General features: G+C 34.8%; 3 protein-coding genes and 1 long non-coding RNA gene across 5 annotated transcripts in view; 1 reads left to right on the top strand and 3 right to left on the bottom strand.

Moving 5' to 3' along the window:
• LOC142519139 (uncharacterized) overlaps window positions 1–21,569 on the bottom strand; it is a 29,313-nt gene that overhangs the window by 4,382 nt on the left and 3,362 nt on the right. Inside the window, exon 2 of one of the 2 annotated variants that reach the window (XM_075622077.1) lies at window positions 1,295–2,378. In XM_075622077.1, the coding sequence (XP_075478192.1) occupies window positions 1,639–2,378 (740 nt within the window). In that variant the 3' untranslated portion in view covers window positions 1,295–1,638. Of the gene's footprint in view, window positions 1–1,294; window positions 2,379–21,569 lie in introns of those variants that run through there. The other variant, XM_075622078.1, reaches the window with a different exon arrangement.
• On the bottom strand, window positions 936–1,519 carry LOC142519809 (uncharacterized). The gene is made up of 2 exons (XM_075622832.1): window positions 1,436–1,519; window positions 936–1,376 (listed from the first exon to the last, which is right to left on the bottom strand). The coding sequence occupies exons 1-2, from the start codon at window positions 1,517–1,519 to the stop codon at window positions 936–938; spliced, it is 525 nt and encodes a 174-aa protein (XP_075478947.1).
• On the bottom strand, window positions 2,659–4,932 carry LOC142519140 (uncharacterized). Its single transcript, XR_012813713.1, has 5 exons — window positions 4,400–4,932; window positions 4,204–4,306; window positions 4,041–4,064; window positions 3,799–3,846; window positions 2,659–3,078 (listed from the first exon to the last, which is right to left on the bottom strand). It is a non-coding gene; the product is annotated as an uncharacterized LOC142519140 (long non-coding RNA).
• Window positions 6,536–7,873, top strand: LOC142518543 (24-methylenesterol C-methyltransferase 2-like). Its single transcript, XM_075621333.1, has one exon. The coding sequence runs from the start codon at window positions 6,592–6,594 to the stop codon at window positions 7,681–7,683; it is 1,092 nt and encodes a 363-aa protein (XP_075477448.1). The 5' UTR covers window positions 6,536–6,591; the 3' UTR covers window positions 7,684–7,873.

The raw sequence follows: 21,569 nt of genomic DNA, 5'->3' as shown, positions 1-21,569 counted from the left end.
ATCTCTGGCACATTGGTCGGTCGTGCCCAGTTCAGAACTGCTTCCACTTTACTTGGATCGACTGAAATACCATGTTGAGATATGACATGGCCCAGAAACACAACTCTATCTAACCAAAACTCGCACTTGGATAGCTTGGCGTACAACTGCTTCTTTTGAAGAATTCGAAGAACTATCCTCAAGTGTTTGGCATGCTCTTCCTCGGACTTGGAATAAATAAGAATATCATCGATGAATACAATCACAAAACGATCAAGATATTTACGAAATACTCGATTCATCAAGTCCATAAACACAGCAGGAGCATTGGTCAAACCAAAAGGCATAACCAAAAATTCAAAGTGTCCGTATCTCGTGCGAAAAGCTGTTTTCGGGACATCTTCTTGTCTGACTCGCACTTGATGATACCCAGAACGAAGATCAATCTTAGAATACACCGAAGTACCTTGCAACTGATCAAATAAGTCATCAATCCTAGGGAGTGGATATTTATTCTTGACAGTAGACTTATTCAGTTGCCGATAATCAATACACATCCGCATCGTACCATCTTTCTTCTTGACAAATAGAATCGGTGCACCCCACGGTGAAGAACTCGGACGAATATAACCTTTACTCAACAAATCCTGTAATTGTTCTTTCAGCTCTTTTAGCTCAACAGGAGCTAAACGATACAGTGCTCGAGATATGGGTTCAGTTCCTGGCATTAATTCGATACTGAACTCAACTTCTCGTTCTGGTGGAAAACCAGGAATCTCTTCTGGAAACACATCAGGAAACTCACGGACTACAGGAATATCAGAAATCTGTCGCTCATCTTGCGATAGATCCACAGCATAAACCATAAAACCTTCATGACCTGAATCTAACAATCGATTCATCTCAATGGCAGAAACTAGAGGAATCTTGGCTTGAGAACCACGGCCATAGAAATTTCATTTAGGAGCAAAGCTAGGTCTGAAACGAACTATTCCTCGATAACAGTCAATAGTGGCACGATTTGCAGTCAAAACATCCATACCAACGATACAATCAAAGTCATGCATAGGTAAGACTATGAGATTCAGATACAGAACATTTTCATCGTGAAACAAAACCGCATTGAACACCACATTATCAGTGATAATCATTTTGCCCATCGGAGTAGCAACAGATAGATTGGAATTCATACTAGTGGTGCGAAGATCATGCGAAACAACGAATGCATGAGAAACAAAGGAATGAGATGCTCCAGTATCAAATAACACTCGTGCTATAAAACCACATAGAGTACAATTACCGGTAATGACAGTACCTGGAGCTGCCTGAGCCTCATCCTCAGTCAAGGCAAAAACATGAGCAGATGACTGATTCTGTTGACCACCGTGCCCTCTACTCTGATGCGAAGGGCGACTAGGCGGATGGGAAGACTGAGACGCAGCTGTAATTATATTACCTTGAGCTCCACTATCTGCCTGGGTTGATTTCCCTGTCTTACTTGGACAAACTCTAGCAAAATGGCCCGGCCGACCACAAACATTACAAACCCCTTGAACTCCAACACACTGATTACTGGAATGCTTGCCTCCACAGTGATCACAATAAGGTCCACTATAGCGATATCCCCCACGGTTCCCCGAACTCCCTGAACTCGAAGAACTAGAACCAACCAGGCTTATTAAATTGTTTCCCACGTGGACGAAGAGATGCAGAACCAGATGAACTGAATTGTTGCCTCCCCGACTGATGATGTTGGGTAGGAACTCGATTGCCACTTCTTTTAAGACTAGCTTCAGCCCTTTTTGCTATTTCCACTGCTTCAAGATAATTCAGTGGCTTACCGGTAGAAACAAAAGGGTGCAGATGATCGTTCAACCCTTCAATGAAACTTTCGATAACAGCAATCTGACTTGCCGCAACATGAGGAGCATATCTCAGCATAGCATAAAAAGTATCCGCATAATCCGCAACTGACATATCGCCTTGTTTCAGGTTATGAAACTCAGAAGCCTTAGAACTGTAGAATGATGGAGGACAATAACTTTCCTTAAACTTCAGCTTGAATATATCCCATGATGGAATGATCCTCTGAGCATTTAAAGTCATTAATGTAGTAGACCACCACATTTTGGCACGATCCTTCAACTGATGCACAGCTAATCTCAATCGACACTCTGAAGGATACTCAATCAAATCAAACAATTCCTCAATCTCAGAAATCCATAACTCAGCTTTCTCAGCTCCATCTGAACCACTGAATCGAGGAGGATGCATAGAATGGAAACGCGCAACTAACTCATCCATCCTAAGCTGCTCTAGATGATCAGCAGCTTGCTCAACAAAAGTATCATCAACAACACGGACACGAGGTCTACCACGTCCACGACCTCGACCTCGAGCTAAAAGAATCTCATCAACAGGAATTTCTCCACCTCCTTCCATTCTATACGATAAAACACCAAAATAATTAGAATGGAGTAAACAAATCATATAATCACATAAGCATGTTGTCAAGTAGCATACACAGGCGCAACAACCATTTTAGTGCCAAGACTTAAGTGTCCTAGACTCTAGTTCGAGCGTATCCCAGTTTACGCTCTGATACCAAGGTGTGAGGCCCATTTACTCTAAAGACAATTAATGATCAAACAATAATGGTTTGATTTAAAACTGCAGCGGAAAAAGGTTTAAAATAATTTAAAACGGACCTCAGGGCCTAGAAAAATTTCGGCATGACCTCCCCGTAAATAGGACATCCCGAAAACTCAAACAGCAGTTTATATCAAAATATACTCCAACTAGAGTCAACAACCTATAGCCGCACTGGCCAGGACTAAACAGAATTTAAAACTTATCAAATACTCACCAGATAATGAAAATCACAGAGTCGCCTCAGCACATAACAAGAACAACCAAATACTAATACAAATACACGAGGCATCTTCCCGGCAAATAAACTACAATACAAGACTGAGACAACTCAAGACATACATATAGAATAACTGGGAGACTCCACTGAACAGAACCAAGCAATCCAACCTCAATCCCGAGCTCCACTGACGGAACCTCGGCCCGATGCTGCAAAACGACTCGGGAGATCTACCATGGTGCCCAAAAGCAACCACAGCAGCCCCCCCAGTAAACAACTGAGGTTAGGATTCTGGTATGAAACAGTTCAACAATAACAACAATAACATAAATCATGCATAATCATATAATGAAATGTAATATGCAATGCATGAAAGGCTCAACGAATAATCGGGATAACAGGAGCCAACAAACGGTACGATAACAACTGGAATAATGCTCGAGCAACAACACAGGGGAGCTACATCGTCATGCAGCTAAACCGCCCTACCAAGTATGCGAGGTATGCCAAGCTGTGCTGAAAAACACCCCTGACTCGGCCTCCATACAGCTGATACGCTATAACAGGATGGCACAACAGAACGAACTAGATGACACAATCCCAGCGCTCACCTCAAAAGGCTGCACTAACCACGGGATTGTTCAATCACATCTTCGGTCTCATGTGTATAGGCCTATCAGCCACACAATGATCCAGAGATAAACAACAGTGCCAGATAACAACGGATATCAACAATGGGCTAACAAAAACGATAGGGCTCAACATGAATGTCATAACTGTATGCCCAATGCTAAATGCCAATAATATGTCATAATAATAAACATAGATCATAACAAAGGCATTTAACAATTTATAACAGTCAACAATTCATAACACGATCAATGTAACACAGAATGTCAATTTAACATAATTTATGTTTTACCGTCGTATGTTACCGAGCTGTAACATACCTAAACCGACTCTAAAATCACAACAAGCTCAACTTTAATCTCCTCGACCTAAAAATGATAAAATAGGTCGAATAATTCACAATTCGCCAATAACACTAAATTAATCCAACTTATTGATTTTTAATTATCAAAACTTAATTCCCAAATCCAAACAATTCTGGAATTTCAACTAAATAACCGTAATTCTCCAAAATAATCAAATGATTAACTCGATACTAATTCACAAACTCCTCGATTTATACCTCAAAGCTCTCCAACGATCGAACCTACAATATAAACCCAATATATACGTCAATATAATGCATTAAAATCGACAAGGCGAAATTAAATCGAAGCGAGTAAAATTACACTTCGGGGCAGCCTACTTATGCACCGAAAAAAATCTGTAATTGGATCCAAAATTACCAAGATCGAAGTATAAACTAGTCGCTAGCGGTCCAATGTTGCTACTCGCCGGAAAAGACGCCGGAAAACACTATTCACGACCAAAAACCGAACTGAAAACTAGCTGGAAAATGCAGGAACAGCAAGGTAAGATTTAAGCTTCAAATCCTTGCTCAATATACTCCAGAGAACCAAGAAAAACCAAGCAATAGCTCACCTAAAATCGAACAAGAAAAATCGAAAAGGAGCAGTCCCGAAACAGGGCTCGATTGGGGCTGAAACGAGCATCAAAAGTGGCGATTCATGGTTCAAAACGAAGCTACCGATGTAAGGAAGACAACCCCTCAAACCGTTCGTGATTTGGACGCCGGACGGAGGAGATATCGCAACTTTCCCACAGCTGCTACATGAGTTGCGAAAATGGGGTTGAGGGAAATGGGTTTTCTTCTTCTCTCTCTTCTTTTTCCTTCTTTTGAAAGTAAGTTGTGTGTGTATGTATATGTATATATATATTTTGTATTTGGTTACTAAAATAGTAACTCAAGCCCATTTATCCCGGTCTGTATTTATTTTGCTCTCGTGTGTTATTTAAACTCTATATGTATTTTATATCGTTAAATTCTCCGATATTCTCAAATACATATTTTTAACACACTTCTTGAATTTATTTGGCATAAATAATTATTTTAATTTACAACTCAATAATTATTCTAATTATGCCAAAAATTACCGGATAATAAATTACAGGGCCTTACACATAAAGTTTGCTAATAAATACACGAAATTCCAACGATTGATTCCACATGCAAGATTAATTATAATTTTATAATTAATACAGAAATCATGGTAAATGATTCGACAATCCATATGATAGGTATTTGTAAAGTAGGTTTCTTGTGAGATAGTCTCACGAATGTTTATCTGTGAGACGGGTCAACCATACCGATATTCACAATAAAAAGTAATATTCTTAGCATAAAAGTAATATTTTTTTCATAGATGACACAAATAAGAGATACATTTCATAAAATACGACCTATGAGACCGTCTCACATAAGTTTTTGTTGTATTTGTATTGACGAGGATAGATGGACTTCTTTTAGGTGTCGTTTTATTGATGAAAAATGATTATGATGTTTATTATTATGTCAAAAATTATAGTTAATAGAAATATAACTATTTACTACTTACCAAATGTAACGGCAACCACCCAATACAAATATACTATTAATCTTATAAATATTAGGACTATATGAAAATTAAAATTGTTTTTTTTTTATAAATAGTGGTTTAATCAATTTAACCGATATTTTATATAAAAAATAAAATTATAACGATTTAATCGATATTTTTTAAAATAAAACTGAATATTTAATTAACCAAATTAATTTTCAAATTCATTTTAAATTAAAATTTTCTCCTATATAATAACATGCAATTCAATTTGTCCCACGTTTGGCTAACTGATACCATGGATATCAATTATCCTAAAAATTGTCTTTACTTGCTATGATAAAAATAATAATTATATCAATATCATGTTTATTTATTTTTTATGATCTTTACTAACTCGTAAAGCATATCTATACTTTTTTGAAATATAAAAACTTGTTTATTTCATGGATCGGAAAAACAAGGATTCGAGTATCGATTTAATTAGTATATGTAATTATCTCTTTAAAATTATAGATCTACAAATCAAGATCAAGAAACCGGTGGGCATGTGGAATGAGTAAAAACTTGTGTGAGACAGTTACACGAGTCGTATTTTGTGATACATATCTCTTATTTGGGTCATCCATGAAAAACTATTAATTTTTATGCTAAGATTGTTGCTTTTCATTGTAAATATCGTCAGGATAGACCCGTCTCACAGATAAATATTCGTGATATCGTCAGTCATTGAATCAACATCATAGAACTTTTATTTGCAAAAAATGGAATCGTCAACGTCAACCCCTTAATTTAATATTCATTCGACAGCAATTATTGATAATTACTTGGATTCACGACAAGTTATTTATTACCATTTTTTATATTTAAATTATATATATAAACACCATTATATAATTTGAAAAAAAAATTGTTGTATTTCTATTAGGAATTAAAAGAATTTGTTTAATCATTTAATTATTACATGAATTTAAAAATTAGAATTTTTTATAAATTATTTAGAAGAATTATATGATAGACTGCCTTGATTAATTATGATGACACGAAGAAAATCTCAAATATTTTCCTTGTCGACGTGTCGCAAATGGATCGAGTTGAATACACCGGAGCAGTGCACAGCACGCATATAATTGAAACTCCACGACCCCGCTGCTGAATAAAGCTCACTCCCCCCTTTACGGCCTAGTTTACAAAGAAGTGCATTTTCTCAAATCTTCCCCAACTTTCTTGCCATCCATGGATATTCTCTCTCTATTCTGCACCGTCTCACTCATAGCTGGCGGCTTGTACTGGTTCGTCTGCATTCTCGGCTCGGCGGAGCAGAAAGGCAAGCGCGCCGTGAACCTCTCCGGCGGCTCCATCGCCAAGGAAAAAGTCCAGGACAATTACAAGCAGTACTGTTCTTTCTTCCGCCGCCCTAAAGAGATCGAGACGGTGGAAAAGGTGCCAGCTTTTGTGGACACCTTCTACAATCTCGTCACGGATATCTACGAATGGGGTTGGGGGCAGTCTTTCCACTTTTCGCCTTCGATCCCTGGTAAATCACACCGCGAAGCTACCCGTGTTCACGAGGAGATGGCGGTGGATCTATTGAATGTCAAGCCCGGAGCCAGGATCCTCGACGCGGGTTGCGGGGTCGGCGGCCCGATGCGTGCGATTGCGAGTCACTCCGGGGCAAATGTTGTGGGTATCACCATAAATGAGTACCAGGTGAAGCGGGCCCGGATACATAACAAAAAGGCTGGGCTTGACAAGCTGTGTGAGGTGGTGTGCGGGAATTTCCTCCAGATGCCCTTCGACGAGAACAGTTTCGACGGGGCTTACTCCATAGAAGCTACGTGTCATGCACCGAAACTCGAAGAGGTGTACAGCGAGATCTACAGGGTTTTGAAACCCGGATCCTTGTACGTCTCCTATGAATGGGTAACCACAGAGTTGTACAGCGGAGACAACCCGGAACACGTGGAGGTCATCCAAGGGATCGAGAGGGGAGACGCGTTGCCGGGTCTGAGGAGTTACAACGATATAGCTCAAGTGGCGAAAAGAGTGGGTTTCGAAGTGATTAAGGAGAAGGATTTAGCTAAGCCGCCGGCTAATTCATGGTGGACCCGACTCAAAATGGGTCGGATTGCGTACTGGAGGAACCACATTCTAGTTACCGTTCTTGCGTGGATAGGGATTGCGCCTAAAGGTGTGGTGGATGTGCATGAGATGCTGTTTGTTACCGCTGATTACCTTACTCGAGGTGGGGAGACTGGGATCTTCACTCCGATGCATATGATTCTCTGCAGAAAGCCCGAGATTAATCCCGGTTCCAGTTCGGATTAGGAGATATTGTAATGTAGTTCGACCAAGATTACTCGGCCCGGATCGATTTCTGGCAGTTGGTGTTTCTTTTATATGCCATTACCTTTAAATTATCTTGTGTCTCGTGGGACTTCAAATTTAACAGCTTTATGGATTTTTGTAGTAATTTGCTTGCTTTTATAGATAATCAAGTCTGCTTTTATCTGATTTATTCTCAAAGTTGGGATCTTGGACCATATTATTGCCTTGGATTTCCTTAATTATCTTATCTTATTTAAGAAAAGTGCTATGAAATTCATCTGTTTATATGTCCTATAGCTTCATTAGGATAGATGCTGAAATTAAGCTTGTGCCAATGAGAATCTTGTAACATGTTGACTGATTAAACAGCTTAAGCTGTTTCAAATTCTAGTATATTCTGTTTGTAGATTGTCTTTTAATTAGATACAACTTACAAGTAAGTTATTTAGTGGACATGGCATGTGCCATAGTTAGCATATGACTCAGTGTCTTTCAATTAGGCGATTCTTGGAGGGCCATTTGTGGTCCTTAATACTCTTAATATTTAAGACAGCCTGTAACACTAAGATGGAAATGAAACTATTCTTATTGTCTTGTTCTTGTGATGTAAGCTGTTATTATTTGTGTAGATTGTCATTTAACATGGTATTCCACTCAAATTGATGATGTTAATCTTATCAGTGATAGATTAAGAACTTTCTTGTTGATTAGCTTTTCACGTTTATAGTTGAAAATTGAGGATATTTTTGAATCTCTGGTCTTTATCCAGGCATTTGAGATATGTATGGGGTGTGTAAATTTTGAACGATGTATATGTTCATCATTCATGTTATCGAATGAGTAATTACACGTTGAAAGCAAAAATTTATTGAGTTGTTCGATCGCCTGCTTTCGTGGTAGATAGATAACTTGTTATGTATTCCAATCAAGAAAGTGGACTTGTGTTGAGTTTGAAAGAAGGTGGAATAGAGCATGTTTTTTGGCTATAATCTATTTGTTGCTGCATCTTTATTTCCGAGTAAAATATACCAATTTGTCAAGATTGGTGTCATGTGGTATGCTTTTGGTTGTTGTTTAATATAATTTTAGCAGATCTCTATGCATTTCTTTGTTGTAAAGTTGCAGTATCTGTGTGGATTCATCGAACAAGCATTGTCATGGCCTTAAATATTCATTTGCTTTACCTTTGTATTTTGAAGTAGACATTTGCTTTAGCTTTTTCTTTTAAATATGGTGAAATTGGTGTAGTATGAATCATGTATCATCATTTGGACTTATCAATAATGTTAGAAATTGTGGTACTAATAAAGTGAGGTTCTATGCGTGAGTTGTTTTTCTAATTTTTCGCGTTCCATTCCAGTTTTCCAGGACTTTTGTCTTTGGACAAAAATTTTTATTTAAGCTATACAATTTCGTGATACATATCACGTTATTTTCTTTCATAAGCAAAAAATTTGACTCTAATTGTTCTTTCGAGTCTGCGTAGAGCGTGATCGTGTCCACATAAATTGTGATTGCATCTAGATTTCTCGTGACTTGAGTGCATAAATTATGACAATTTTTTTAACTATGATGTATGATGAGTGATTATAATTTATTTTTTATTAATATTTATCATGCATTGAGGAGACGAAATTTGTCTCGATTATTTGTCTGTTTAGTCTTCCTGAATCTCCGGCATGTACGGTGCTTCACACTTGCTGGCAGACAGTGTTCCTTTTTTTCAAGAGAGGACTTGGTTTTTGGATCTCTCAATTTTTGGTACAATACCATTGCAACTTTGTCGTACGTTACCTCGGAATTGGAAAATCATATACTGCCTATGATAAAAATATATAAATATTAAAAAAAACATAAACACATCATCCAGCAAGTACATTATGATATATCATTTGTCTCAAATTTTAAAAAATTATAGATTTAAAAATAAATTTATAGTAGGCTTGTAATGGATTTTTATAATAACTTGGGTTAATCATTTTTGTAAAATGAAACGAATACGAAGTAGTTGGTATAAGAACTCATTGTGCAGTCACACATACGCGACTCTGGGCTCGGGACGTGACACATTAAAGATCAAGAAACAAAAGACATGTTCTTGCTGACTAAATTTTAGGCATTTTATCTTACATATGAGCAAGGTTCTAAAAAGCGTGAAGCGCCTCGAAGTGCGGATGTCGAGCTCCAATCTTTTCAAGATTAAGCGAGATTAGCACATGCTTAAGCGTGAAAAAGAGTTTTTTATTTTTAGTGTAATTGTAATTATCTCAAACCAATAAATAGATAAAATAATATATAAATATGATAAATTATGTTTGATGCATTAATTCTCATATTTATAAAAGCATAAAAATATCAAAATTGCAATCTTTATTTGTTTTTGCAACTAGACCACATTAAAAAATGCTAAATATTTGTCAAATCATTATCAGACATGCTTAATCATAATTAAAATTTAAAAATAAACATCTAAATTATAAACCTAATTTATTATTTTAAAATAAAAAGAGATACCTTCAAAATAAAAAAAATTAAAAATAAATAGATGCGATCAAATGTGTTTAAACACATGTCTTAATTACGCTTAATTAGGTCAAACTACAATTTAACCTCTTTTTTCTTTTTTTTTTCTCCGAAGCGGAGCGTTTTTGTCAAGCTTCAAGTTTAAGCGGGCTTTTTAGAACACTGCATGTGAGTATATTATCCTCGAGGTTGTCAAATCAATAAATGCTAAGCATTGATCTTATGGTAAATATAAATAAAATTATTAAATAAAAATCAACAAAAATGATTCTTAATTGACCAAATATCATCTCATTAAATATATCATCTAAATAAAATATATATTAAATTATAATTTCATTTCAAATTTTTAAGTTTAATTAAAATATATAATCTAAATAAAATAATTGAATTTAGCCTAAATTTGTTGTATGATAAACTATCCAACTTCTTGACCTGGCCCATTTCAATGCCAACTCAAAAGCCCAATAGAGCCCAATTCATAAATAAAATATAATCTTCTCGTTAAATGAAATCATGGACAATCCAAATGGCATAAATTTGATATGGTCGAGTTCAATTTGTCAACAGAACATTATCCTCGTGGTAAATGAAAATCTAATATCACCATTTAAATCTGTCAATTTAAGTTCGACCTGTCATATTCACAGGTATAATTGCTTCTTTATTCGATTTAAAAAAATTAAAAGTGTCGTTATCAAGAACGATATAACCTCGTCGACCCAACCCAACTCACTGTAAAAAAATGGGTTGAATTACGATTATAGCAACACAGTTAAAAACAAGTAATACATTTGTATTATAGGTTAAAGTCGGGCCAATCCACCCTATATATTTTAAAATTAGAGCAGGTCTCTTGTGAGACGGTTTCACGAATACGATTCAACCATACTGATATTTATAATAAAAAGTAATATTCTTAACATAAAAAGTAATAATTTTTCATGGATGACCCAAATAAGATATCCGTATCACAAAATACGACACGTGAGACCATATCACATAAGATTTTGCCTTAAAATTAATGATGACGATTGGATAAGTAGTTGAATGATTAACCACGATCATATATCAAACTGTATTCGAGTGATTGTATGAAGAAGAAAATGCTGCAAAGCAATAAAGTCAGGTCGCGAATATAATAACAATCACTCCTTGCTGTTACTAAAATAGACTCGAATATTGGAAGTTTACAACCATAAAGATTTAGTATGATTTTATAAATATATATTTTATAATTATAATTTTTTTAAATCAAATATCTTCTTTCAAATCCACAAAATTTGTCTCAATATATATATATATATATATATATAATATAATATAATATAATATAATATAATAAACACACACACATATATATAATATATAATAAACACACACACACATATATGTTTATTTGTCAATCTAAATCTTTCTAAATACTCTTGGCTACGATTGTTTTAAACTTCTAATAGGTTTTCAGAATGGCCTTTATACATTATTGATTATTATTTAAAGATTAAATGTGTATGACAAAAAAGTCTTACGGGTTGTATCTTGTGAGACGGATCTCTTATTTGAGTCATGTATGAAAAAATATTACTTTTTATGCTAAGAGTATTACTTTTTATCCGTCTCACAAAAGATTTACTCAATTTGTATATAGAATAAAAACAAATCCAATGAACGGGATCGAGAGGGAGGCAGAGAAAAATGAATTTGATACTAATTTGGAAATATAAAGATAATGATTATGGTACTTTTGGTTATCTTGAATAAAATGTATGGGATCCTAAGCATAATTTTGGGCTTTTTTAAAAATAATAAAAATTAAAATTTATTTATTAAGATATTGCAAAAGTAAACTGTCATCAAAATAATGCAATTGGGAACAGATTCTTCTAAGAAGTAAAAGAAAAATGTCACACATTCAAATGACATACTGTCACGGATTCTGAATCCACGATAGGGACTCCATCTGCCTTTATATTGCACCGATTTCGTCGATTCATTTGCGCAAAATTCTTAAAGATTGTCATGGATTTTTGTTTTCGGTTGTGTTTTCCGACTGCGCTACGTTGGTTTATCGAACATCAGTAATTTTGAAATATTTGACATGTATTAATTTATTTTTATTATTATTGAAATAATTATGTTTTATAATATCATTTTTTGATAATAATGTTTAATATTGTTAGGTGACAATATTGTTCGTTGATTTTGTCATCCATTCATTCGAACGACTCTTAAAATGTAACGTTATTATTTTTGTTGATAATATTGAAATTATTTTCGTATTCAGTGTTTTTATTATTATGAGAACAATAAAAAAATTTATTTAGAGAGTTGTTAGTTGTACGAGATAAATTAACATTTTTTGAGAAATAATTAATTATGAATCATTGTTTTGTTTGTAATATGAGATAGGCATCGTATAGTTTTAAAATTTGTTTTTCTTGTTTGAATGACTGTAATACTATTTGATTTAGATTAAAATATTTTGGATTAACCAATATCTATGTATGACTCAATCACCGGTGATTTTCATTCCTACACGATTAGTAAATGAATTATTTGTTATGTTGTGGTACACTAAATTATAAAATGTGCTTGTTTAAATTTTTGTTATAATATTTTTATTGAAATGACTAATTTTTATATTTTTTAATTTATCCCAATTTTCTTACTTTTTTGGGAAGTGTTTTTTTTTAAAAAAAACAATTTATATATATTTTTTATATTAAAAAAATCTTACAAATTGAAGAGATACATATATTTGATTATAGAAGGTTGTATTGTGAAATATTTAGCAAACAATACTAATTTTAAAATAGAATATTTAGATAAAGCATAATAATCATTTTTTTAAATGATTTTGACTATATTTATCAATCATAATTAGAAATAAAATATATATATATATATATATACATATTTCTATAAATAAGATTAATTTAAATGTCTATATTATTTTTGAATATATTATTATCTAAATACATTTTTAAAAATTTGATTGACTGAATTAAATATTGCACAAGATAATTATAATAACAATATTAAATTTTTTTAATTCTTTAATTAATTTTAGTATGATATAATATGATATACTACAATAATATTTTAAATTAATATTCTTTAATTAATATTATTTAAAGACAACTTAATCATTTAAACTTATTAGTTTATTTACGTATTAAGAATTATTAATTATATTTAAAATAAATTAATCACTTTTATAACATTTATCAATTCATCATCGACATCTACATTTTATTATTTACGGCCGAGAAACAAAATAATTTTATTTAATATAAAATATGTAGTTACATTTTGTTGATAGAAAAAATATAATATTTGTTATATCTTGATTTTTTTGTTTGCAAGATGGCTGAAATACGAATAATGTGTTGTATTTGCGGGGTAGACACATTTCAAATAATAGCAACGCTAAAAATATAGATGCACTCATACATCCACGGCGGTTTGACAAATATCTTTGGAGATTGCATAATGCCGGGATTCACCTCCATGTCTGCCTATGTCTAGCACGTATAATCACTTGCTTACAGTCATAGTTGAAAGATGGCGTCGCGAGACACACACATTTCACCTTACAGTTGGCGAGGCAACAATCACCCTACAGGACGTTGCACTTATTTGAGGGTTAAATATTGATAGCGTGCCCAACACTGGAATAGATACCGTGTACGACAAACATACATTACAACAGTGCTGCGCAACTTGGTTGGGTTTTACGTCTACTTCTTTTCATATTAAAGTTGCACACCTTTATCTGACCGCTTTGTAAGACCACTGTCTAAATAATATGATTAATGATCACAACACTGAAGAGAAAGTGACACAATATTCCCGTTGTGTGGCATTAATGATCATTGGTAGTTGAATGTTTTTCGGACTCGGAAGGTGCTACTGTGAAACTTATGTATTTGCAGTTTCTCGAGGGCATATAAATGGTGAATGCATTTGGCTGGGTTTCTGCTGGGTTGACATAGTTTTACAGAGAGCTGTGCAACACATCAATGAGATTAAATGTTGATTTTTTTGGGCCTGTTCAGATACTGTAGGTATGCTTGCACTTCTACGGCCCTTATATTTATTCTACGTAATTTTTCTTATGATGTGACAATTTATATTGTATGTTATTGTAGGTTTGGGTATGGTCTAGAATTACTATTGTTTGCCTTGATAGAGCGCAAGAAGTACCTATGTCAGCAGAGCAGGCTGGAGATGTGTTTTAGGGTCTACCATTTCTACCATACGGCACACGATACTAATCAGAAATAATTTACTTGTTGTGGGGCTCTTAACTTCTAATCGTTATTACAATACATTTTGATTAGAGTTAATTAATTAAAGCCGAAAACGAGTAAAAATTTTATTTACAATGAGCCCAAAATGTGTCAACTATGATTATAATACTAAAAATAGTATTTTATAAAGTCTCGTCTAAGCACATCATATCATAAAATAAGCCTACACATGACTAAAATCGACTACATACAAACAACTCATATGATCATTCATTTATTTTATTTTTTATTTTTATATTATGCTAATCCACATCCAAGTGGATCACTTTAAATTCCCCTCATGTTTGCAACGTGTTACACGTATACATGCAATGGACAAAACCACAATTTACTAATTTGCCCTTAAACTTAATTGACTATTTTCAAGTTATATACAAGTTTTCCATCAAATTTTAATACAATAATTTTCAATTTATTTACAAATTTGACATTAAAATTAAATGTATTATTTTTCAAAGAAATATGGAGTATATTCAATTTGTATAGTTTATTTCCATTTTCATAGACTATTTCAAATCTATTTCTAATTATTATTATTATATTATAAGTTGATTTAGTACTCATAATCTATGTATATAACGTTAATCGGATCATGAGGTCTCACACTTGTAATATTATTTTGTTATGTATTTTTAATGGCTATATTGTGTACTTTCTTAAATTGCAGGTGTTGGCGTGGATTCTCTTGGACACACATGGCCGATCATTCGCTCTATATCATGAGAGATTTGCTTGACAGGATGGTAGAATGACAAGTAGTCAAATTATTTAGTTCTTTAAAATGCTTTTGAATGTAATCTAAATGTTATATTATCAACTTGATAATCTTTTTTTATTTTATTTTATATAGTTTTTATGGACTTTTACGACATGAAGTCACCTGAGGTTGCTAGAATTCTTGATGGAAATAGATCTTTTACCTCCCACATTGTCTCTCCCTCGATGATGGTTGATCCATCTCATTTCTTATGCGTGTCTGCAATCTCTACCAGCCTGCCTCCTTTTTCAACAAACATTATTGTGTTGTAATTGGAATGTAGGTTCATCCCAGTATTGTTAATCATGAATAGGGTAGACTCTTCCATCATATGTGTTCACGTATTCGTTGAGTGTAAACCATGGTTGTACTAGCTGTGCGAGATTTAATCCAAATTATTTTGCTGCACATATAACATGTGAACAAAGAATTCCAAATATTGTCAATTTAACACATGTACAATCACGTGTAGAAATGTTAACAGCTTGAACGCGATGTTGACGACCTGGTCTTGCTCCTGAAGCGACATATGCTGTTTTATCCCTTTGGTCAAATTTTATTACTCGATGTTCAATTGACTTTTTTGACCACATATCAAATTTAGAATATGCATAATCAGTACATGGTTGATTTTTTTCCATCATTTTATTACTTCGTGTTCGGCGTTGAATGAAATAACGCACACATCGCTGTAAGGTCAACTTCACTATTGCAGTTATTGGGAGATGTCGAACCTCTTTCAACACACCATTAATACACTCAGACATGTTCGTCGTTATTATCCTTCGTCTCCATCCATCATCATGAGCCAATGACCATTTTTCCTTTGGGATGTTTGACGAATAAGTGAAAGCTGCTGCATTATTTGTTCTAGTTGCTTCCATTATGACATTAAATTTTCCTATTTGGTGTTACATCTCTGCTTCCCAACATAAGTCCTTCAAATTATTGTTTTTGAACTTAATAATGAAATTAGAGAAAATATGCCTCAAACAAAAACGATGAACACCACGGGGAGGTTTGAAGTCAGGGAGATCTTGCACTGCACTTGTTATACCCGCATGTCTATCAGATATAAGGCACACACCTCTGCACCCTCTTGTAACATGTCGTGCAACATTACATAGAAACCAATGACAAGACTCATAATTTTCTTCATCAACAAGCGCAAATGCTAGAGGCAAGACCTGGTTATTGGCATCCAAAGTTACTGTTATGAGTAGTTTGTGCTTATACATGGTGTATATATGGGTACCGTCTACACTTATTATGTTGCGACAATGTCGAAAACCATCTATACATGATTTGAAGGCCCAAAATACAAAGTTCAAAAATTTGTGGATGGTCATACGGTCGAAGGTGCTTCAACTCTACAATAGTTCCTTGATTGTACTTCGATAAAGCACCATAAACGATCTCCATTGCGCGCTTCAAACTCTGCCATGCCTTAGCATACGATATGTCATACCCATATTTTTCCTTAACACTTTCTCGCACATACTTGATCTCGTATGCAGGATCACAATGCACGATTCCCAAAAGTGTACTGGATATCGTGTTGACGTCAATGTTGTGGTGATCTATACCCACTTGTCTAGATATGCATGTGTGATCATCACCATATTTTGTGATCATGAAATAGCCTAATTATTTTTCCAATGATGCTCGAAGTCACCACCCACAATTGCCACCTTCTGACTAGTTCTTGCATTTGACTTTCCAAATTGTCGGAGAACTTTGGTCAACGATATATTCATGTCTCAAAACTCGAACAGAAAAAGCATTCACTGAAGCTATTAAATCATTTTTGCTCTTAAAAACCATTTTTACAGCGAGCTCTGACTTATCATGATTGTAAAAATTTGTTCGTGATGCAGAAGGAAGACCAATTTTCATCAGAGTGTTGACGTGGCTCAGCATCATGGATGACAATTTTCCCAGCGAGAGAAACCCGGAAGCCCCGAACCCGAAAAAGGGCAGGTCTGGGGATTTTTCAAATCTCCGAAGCAAATCACAGACGGGTATGAGAATGTTATTACTACTAGTAGTAATAATAATGATGATGATTATGATTTTTTCTAATAATTAAAAAAAAATAAAACTCAATTTCACAACATTCAAATATCATTCACGATCCAACTATTCACCATATGATAATTATGTTGTTTCATTTTTTTAGTCAAAACCATGAATTATAAAATTTTGTATTGTTTAAATAAAATTAGTATTTATATATGCAAGTGGATTATTTTATAAATATTTTTTTAAGTGAATTTAAAGATTTTTGTTATAATTCAGTCGATATTTGAATATGTGATGTGGATAGTGATTTAATTCACATCAGGTTGAGGATGATATTGACAAATCCGACCCATCTCGTTATCATTTCTATATTATCTGAAGCGATGATGACTAGAATGAAGATTTAATGTCCACAAAGTTGAGACGATAATTTTAATGTTAATTTGATAGAGCGTGATATGGGGTCCAATGGAGATTTAATCTCTGCAAAAATTAAATGGAGAATCCCATGTTAGAAAAAACAAGGACCCCGCCCCGCCCCATTGTCATTCCTACAGATACATTATGTGAGGCTCATTTACTCTAATGACAATTAATGATCAAACAATAATGGTTCGACTTAAAGCTACAGCGGAAAAAGGTTTAAAATACTTTAAAACGGACCTCAGGGCCTAGAAAAATTTAGGCATGACCTCCCCGTAAGTAGGACGACCCAAAAACTCAAGTAGCAATTTATATCAAAATGTACTACAACTAGAGTCATTAAATCAAAAACCGAAGTTAAACAACCTATAGCCGCACTGGTCAGGACTACGCGGAAATTAAAACTTACCAAATACTCACCAGATCATAAATATCACAGAGTCGACTCAGAACATCACAAAACAACCAAATACTACTACAGATACACGGGGCATCTCCCCGGCAAATAAACTACAATACAAGACTGAAACAACTCAAGACATACATATAAACTAACTGGGAGACTCCACTGAACAGAACCAAGCAATCCAACCTCAATCCCGAGCTCTACTGGCGGAACCCCGGCCTGATGCTGCAAAACGACTCGGGAGATCTACCATGGTGCCCAAAAGCAACCACATCAGCCCCCCAATAAACAACCGAGGTTAGGATTATGGTATGAAACGGTTCAATAATAACAATAATCATAAATCATGCATAATCATATAATAAAATGTAATATGCAATGCATGAAAGGCTCAACGAATAATCGGGACAACAGGAGCCAACAAACGGTACGATAACAACTGGAATAATGCTCAAGCAACAACATAAGGGAGCTACATCGTCATGCAGCTAAACCGCCCTTCAAAGTATGCGAGGTATGCCAAGCTGTGCTGAATAACACCCCTGACTCGGTCTCCATACAGCTGATACGGTATAAAAGGATGGCACAACAGAACGAACTAGATGACACAATCCCAGCGCTCACCTCAAAAGGCTGCACTAACCACGGGATTGTTCAATCACATCTACGGTCTCATGTGTATAGGCCTATCAGCCACACTATGATCCCGAGATAAACAACAGTGCTAGATAACAATAGCTATCAACAACGACGAACAAGAATGACAGGGCTCAACATGAATGTCATAACAGTATGCCCTATGCTAAATGCCAATAATATGTCACAATAATAAACATATATCACAACGAAGGCATTTAACAAATTACCACAGTCAACAAGTCATAAACACGATCAATGTAACACAAAATGTCAATTAAAAATAATTTATTTTTTACCGTCGTATGTTACCGAGCTGTAACATATCTATACCAACTTGACAATTCCAATAACAACTTCACTTCAAGACCCTCGGCCTAAACAAAACAACAATAAGCCGATCATGAAAACTACATTTCATACCAATGTCCAATTTGGCACAAAATGGCAAAAAATTCGTATCTAATTCATTTTTGACTAAAATCAAAATCCGCCAATTGGAAATGAAAGATAATCAAATCTCTAACTTTTTTTAGAAGAAACCATTTCCAAAATCCTAATAGATAAATCCCAGAATTGTCAAGAAGACGCTACTCCATACGTCCTTCGCGGCAGAATTCTGAAATTGAGTAGTTTCGGCAAAATGAGCATAACTATCTCAATTCATAATGGAATTTAACGAATCTTATATAATTACGAAGAGAACACATAGCTGTACAACTCTTATTTGAATCACAAGTCCAGAATCCGAGTGCATAAATGTCATAAACTCGAATTACAATAGCTAATCTACACAGCTCCACAGAATTCCATTTTGACACATTTTGGTAGAAAAATCATATCAAATCCGTTTCTAATCAAAAACCCATTCTTCTAGTGGCTATGAACAGTAACATAAAGCACTACAAAGTTTGTTTAGATCATTTCTACAAATTAAAAATAAAAAATATCGCAGCAACACAAAAACTCTCACCCAAAAACCGGAAGAATTCGCGCAGAAACAGAGCATGGAACAGCAGCTTCGATCTACCCGTATCCTTGCTCAAAATTCTCGATTTCTGTCTTGAATCGAACTTAGGATGTTAGGAAGACACCCTTTCAGACTGATCGAGATTTCAACGTCGGACGGAGGAGATATCGTAATTTTCCGCAGCCGCTACACAAGTGACGGGAATGGAGTTCTTTCTTTCCTTTTCTCTCGATTCTTCCTTCTCTTATTTGGTAAGTTGTGTGTATGTATATATATATATGTGTGTGTGTGTGTGTGTGTGTGTATATATATATATCTTGTGTATTTGGTTATTAAAATAGTAACTCAAGCCCATCTATTCCGGTCTGTATTTATTTTTCTCTCGTGTTTTATTTAACTCTATATGTATTTTATATCGTTAAATTCTCCGATATTCTAAAATACATATTTTTAACACACTTCTATAATTATTTGGCATAAATAATTATTTTAATTTATAACTCAATAATTATTCTAATTATGTCAAATTATCGGATAATTAATTATAGGGCTTTACACTTCTCCACCCCTTAAAACAAATTTCGTCCACGAAATTTCTGTTTATACACATATATCTTACACATGATGCGAAACCAGCAATACATTATTAATAATCAAACAGATAGGGATAAGATGCTCTCATCTTCTCTTCTGTTTCCCACGTTGATTCTTCTACACGATGCCTCGACCACTGAACACGTACAAGTGGTATAACTTTATTGCGTAAAACTTTATCTTTACAATCCAAGATACAAACAGGATACTCAAAATACGATAGAAAAGGATCAAATTCAACCTCATTAGGCTGAATCACATGAGACGGATCGGGCTCATACTTACGCAACATAGAAACATGGAAAACATCGTGGATGCCAGACAATGACTGGGGAAAATCCAAACGATAAGCGCAAGTCCCAATACGTTCAACAATCTCGTAGGGGACAACGAAACGAGGTGACAACTTAACTCTCATACCAAAACGAACAACACCTCTAAACGAAGAGATTCTCAGAAACACAAAATCTCCAACTTCAAATTCTAGAGGTCGACGATGTCTGTTAGCATAACTAGCTTGCCGATCTTGGGCAGCTTTCATTCTCTGACGAATCAACTGGACTTTATCATGCATTTCCTGAACAATGTCAGGTCCAATCAACCGCTTCTCACCAAATTCATCCCAACAAAGAGGTGATCGACACTGTCTGCCGTACAAAGCTTCAAAAGGAGCGATACCAATAGTCACCTGGAAACTGTTGTTATATGAAAATTCTATTAGTGGTAAAGCTTCCTGCCAACTGTCTTTAAAATCCATGATCGCTGCTCGAAGCAGATCCTCGAGTGTCTGGATCGTACGCTCTGTCTGACCATCGGTCTGAGGATGGTACGCAGTGCTCATCGCAAGTTGTGTACCCATTTTTTTTTGGAAACTAGTCCAAAACTTTGATGTGAACCTAGGGTCATGATCTGAGACTATTGCAACTGGAACTCCATGAAGTCTCACAACATTTTCAATATACAGGCGAGCCATTTTCTTGTATGAATACGTCCTCTCATATGGAATAAAGTGTGCCGATTTAGATAATCTGTCGACAATCACCCAAATGACATCGAAATGACGAGAAGTACGTGGCAAATGCGTGACAAAATCCATAGCCACGTGCTCCCAGTTCCACTGAGGAACCTCAAGACTATGCAATAATCCTCCAGGTCTCATTCGTTCTGCTTTGACTTGCTGACAGATCATACAACGAGACACAAACTCAGCCATATCCTTTTTCATATTCTTCCACCAAAACT

Source organism: Primulina tabacum, chromosome 11, assembly GCF_025594145.1.
Source record: "Primulina tabacum isolate GXHZ01 chromosome 11, ASM2559414v2, whole genome shotgun sequence".
NCBI classification, from domain to species: domain Eukaryota; kingdom Viridiplantae; phylum Streptophyta; class Magnoliopsida; order Lamiales; family Gesneriaceae; genus Primulina; species Primulina tabacum.
The sequence above is the reverse complement of the archived record's forward strand: the minus strand, read 5'-3'. Positions and strand labels throughout refer to the sequence as shown.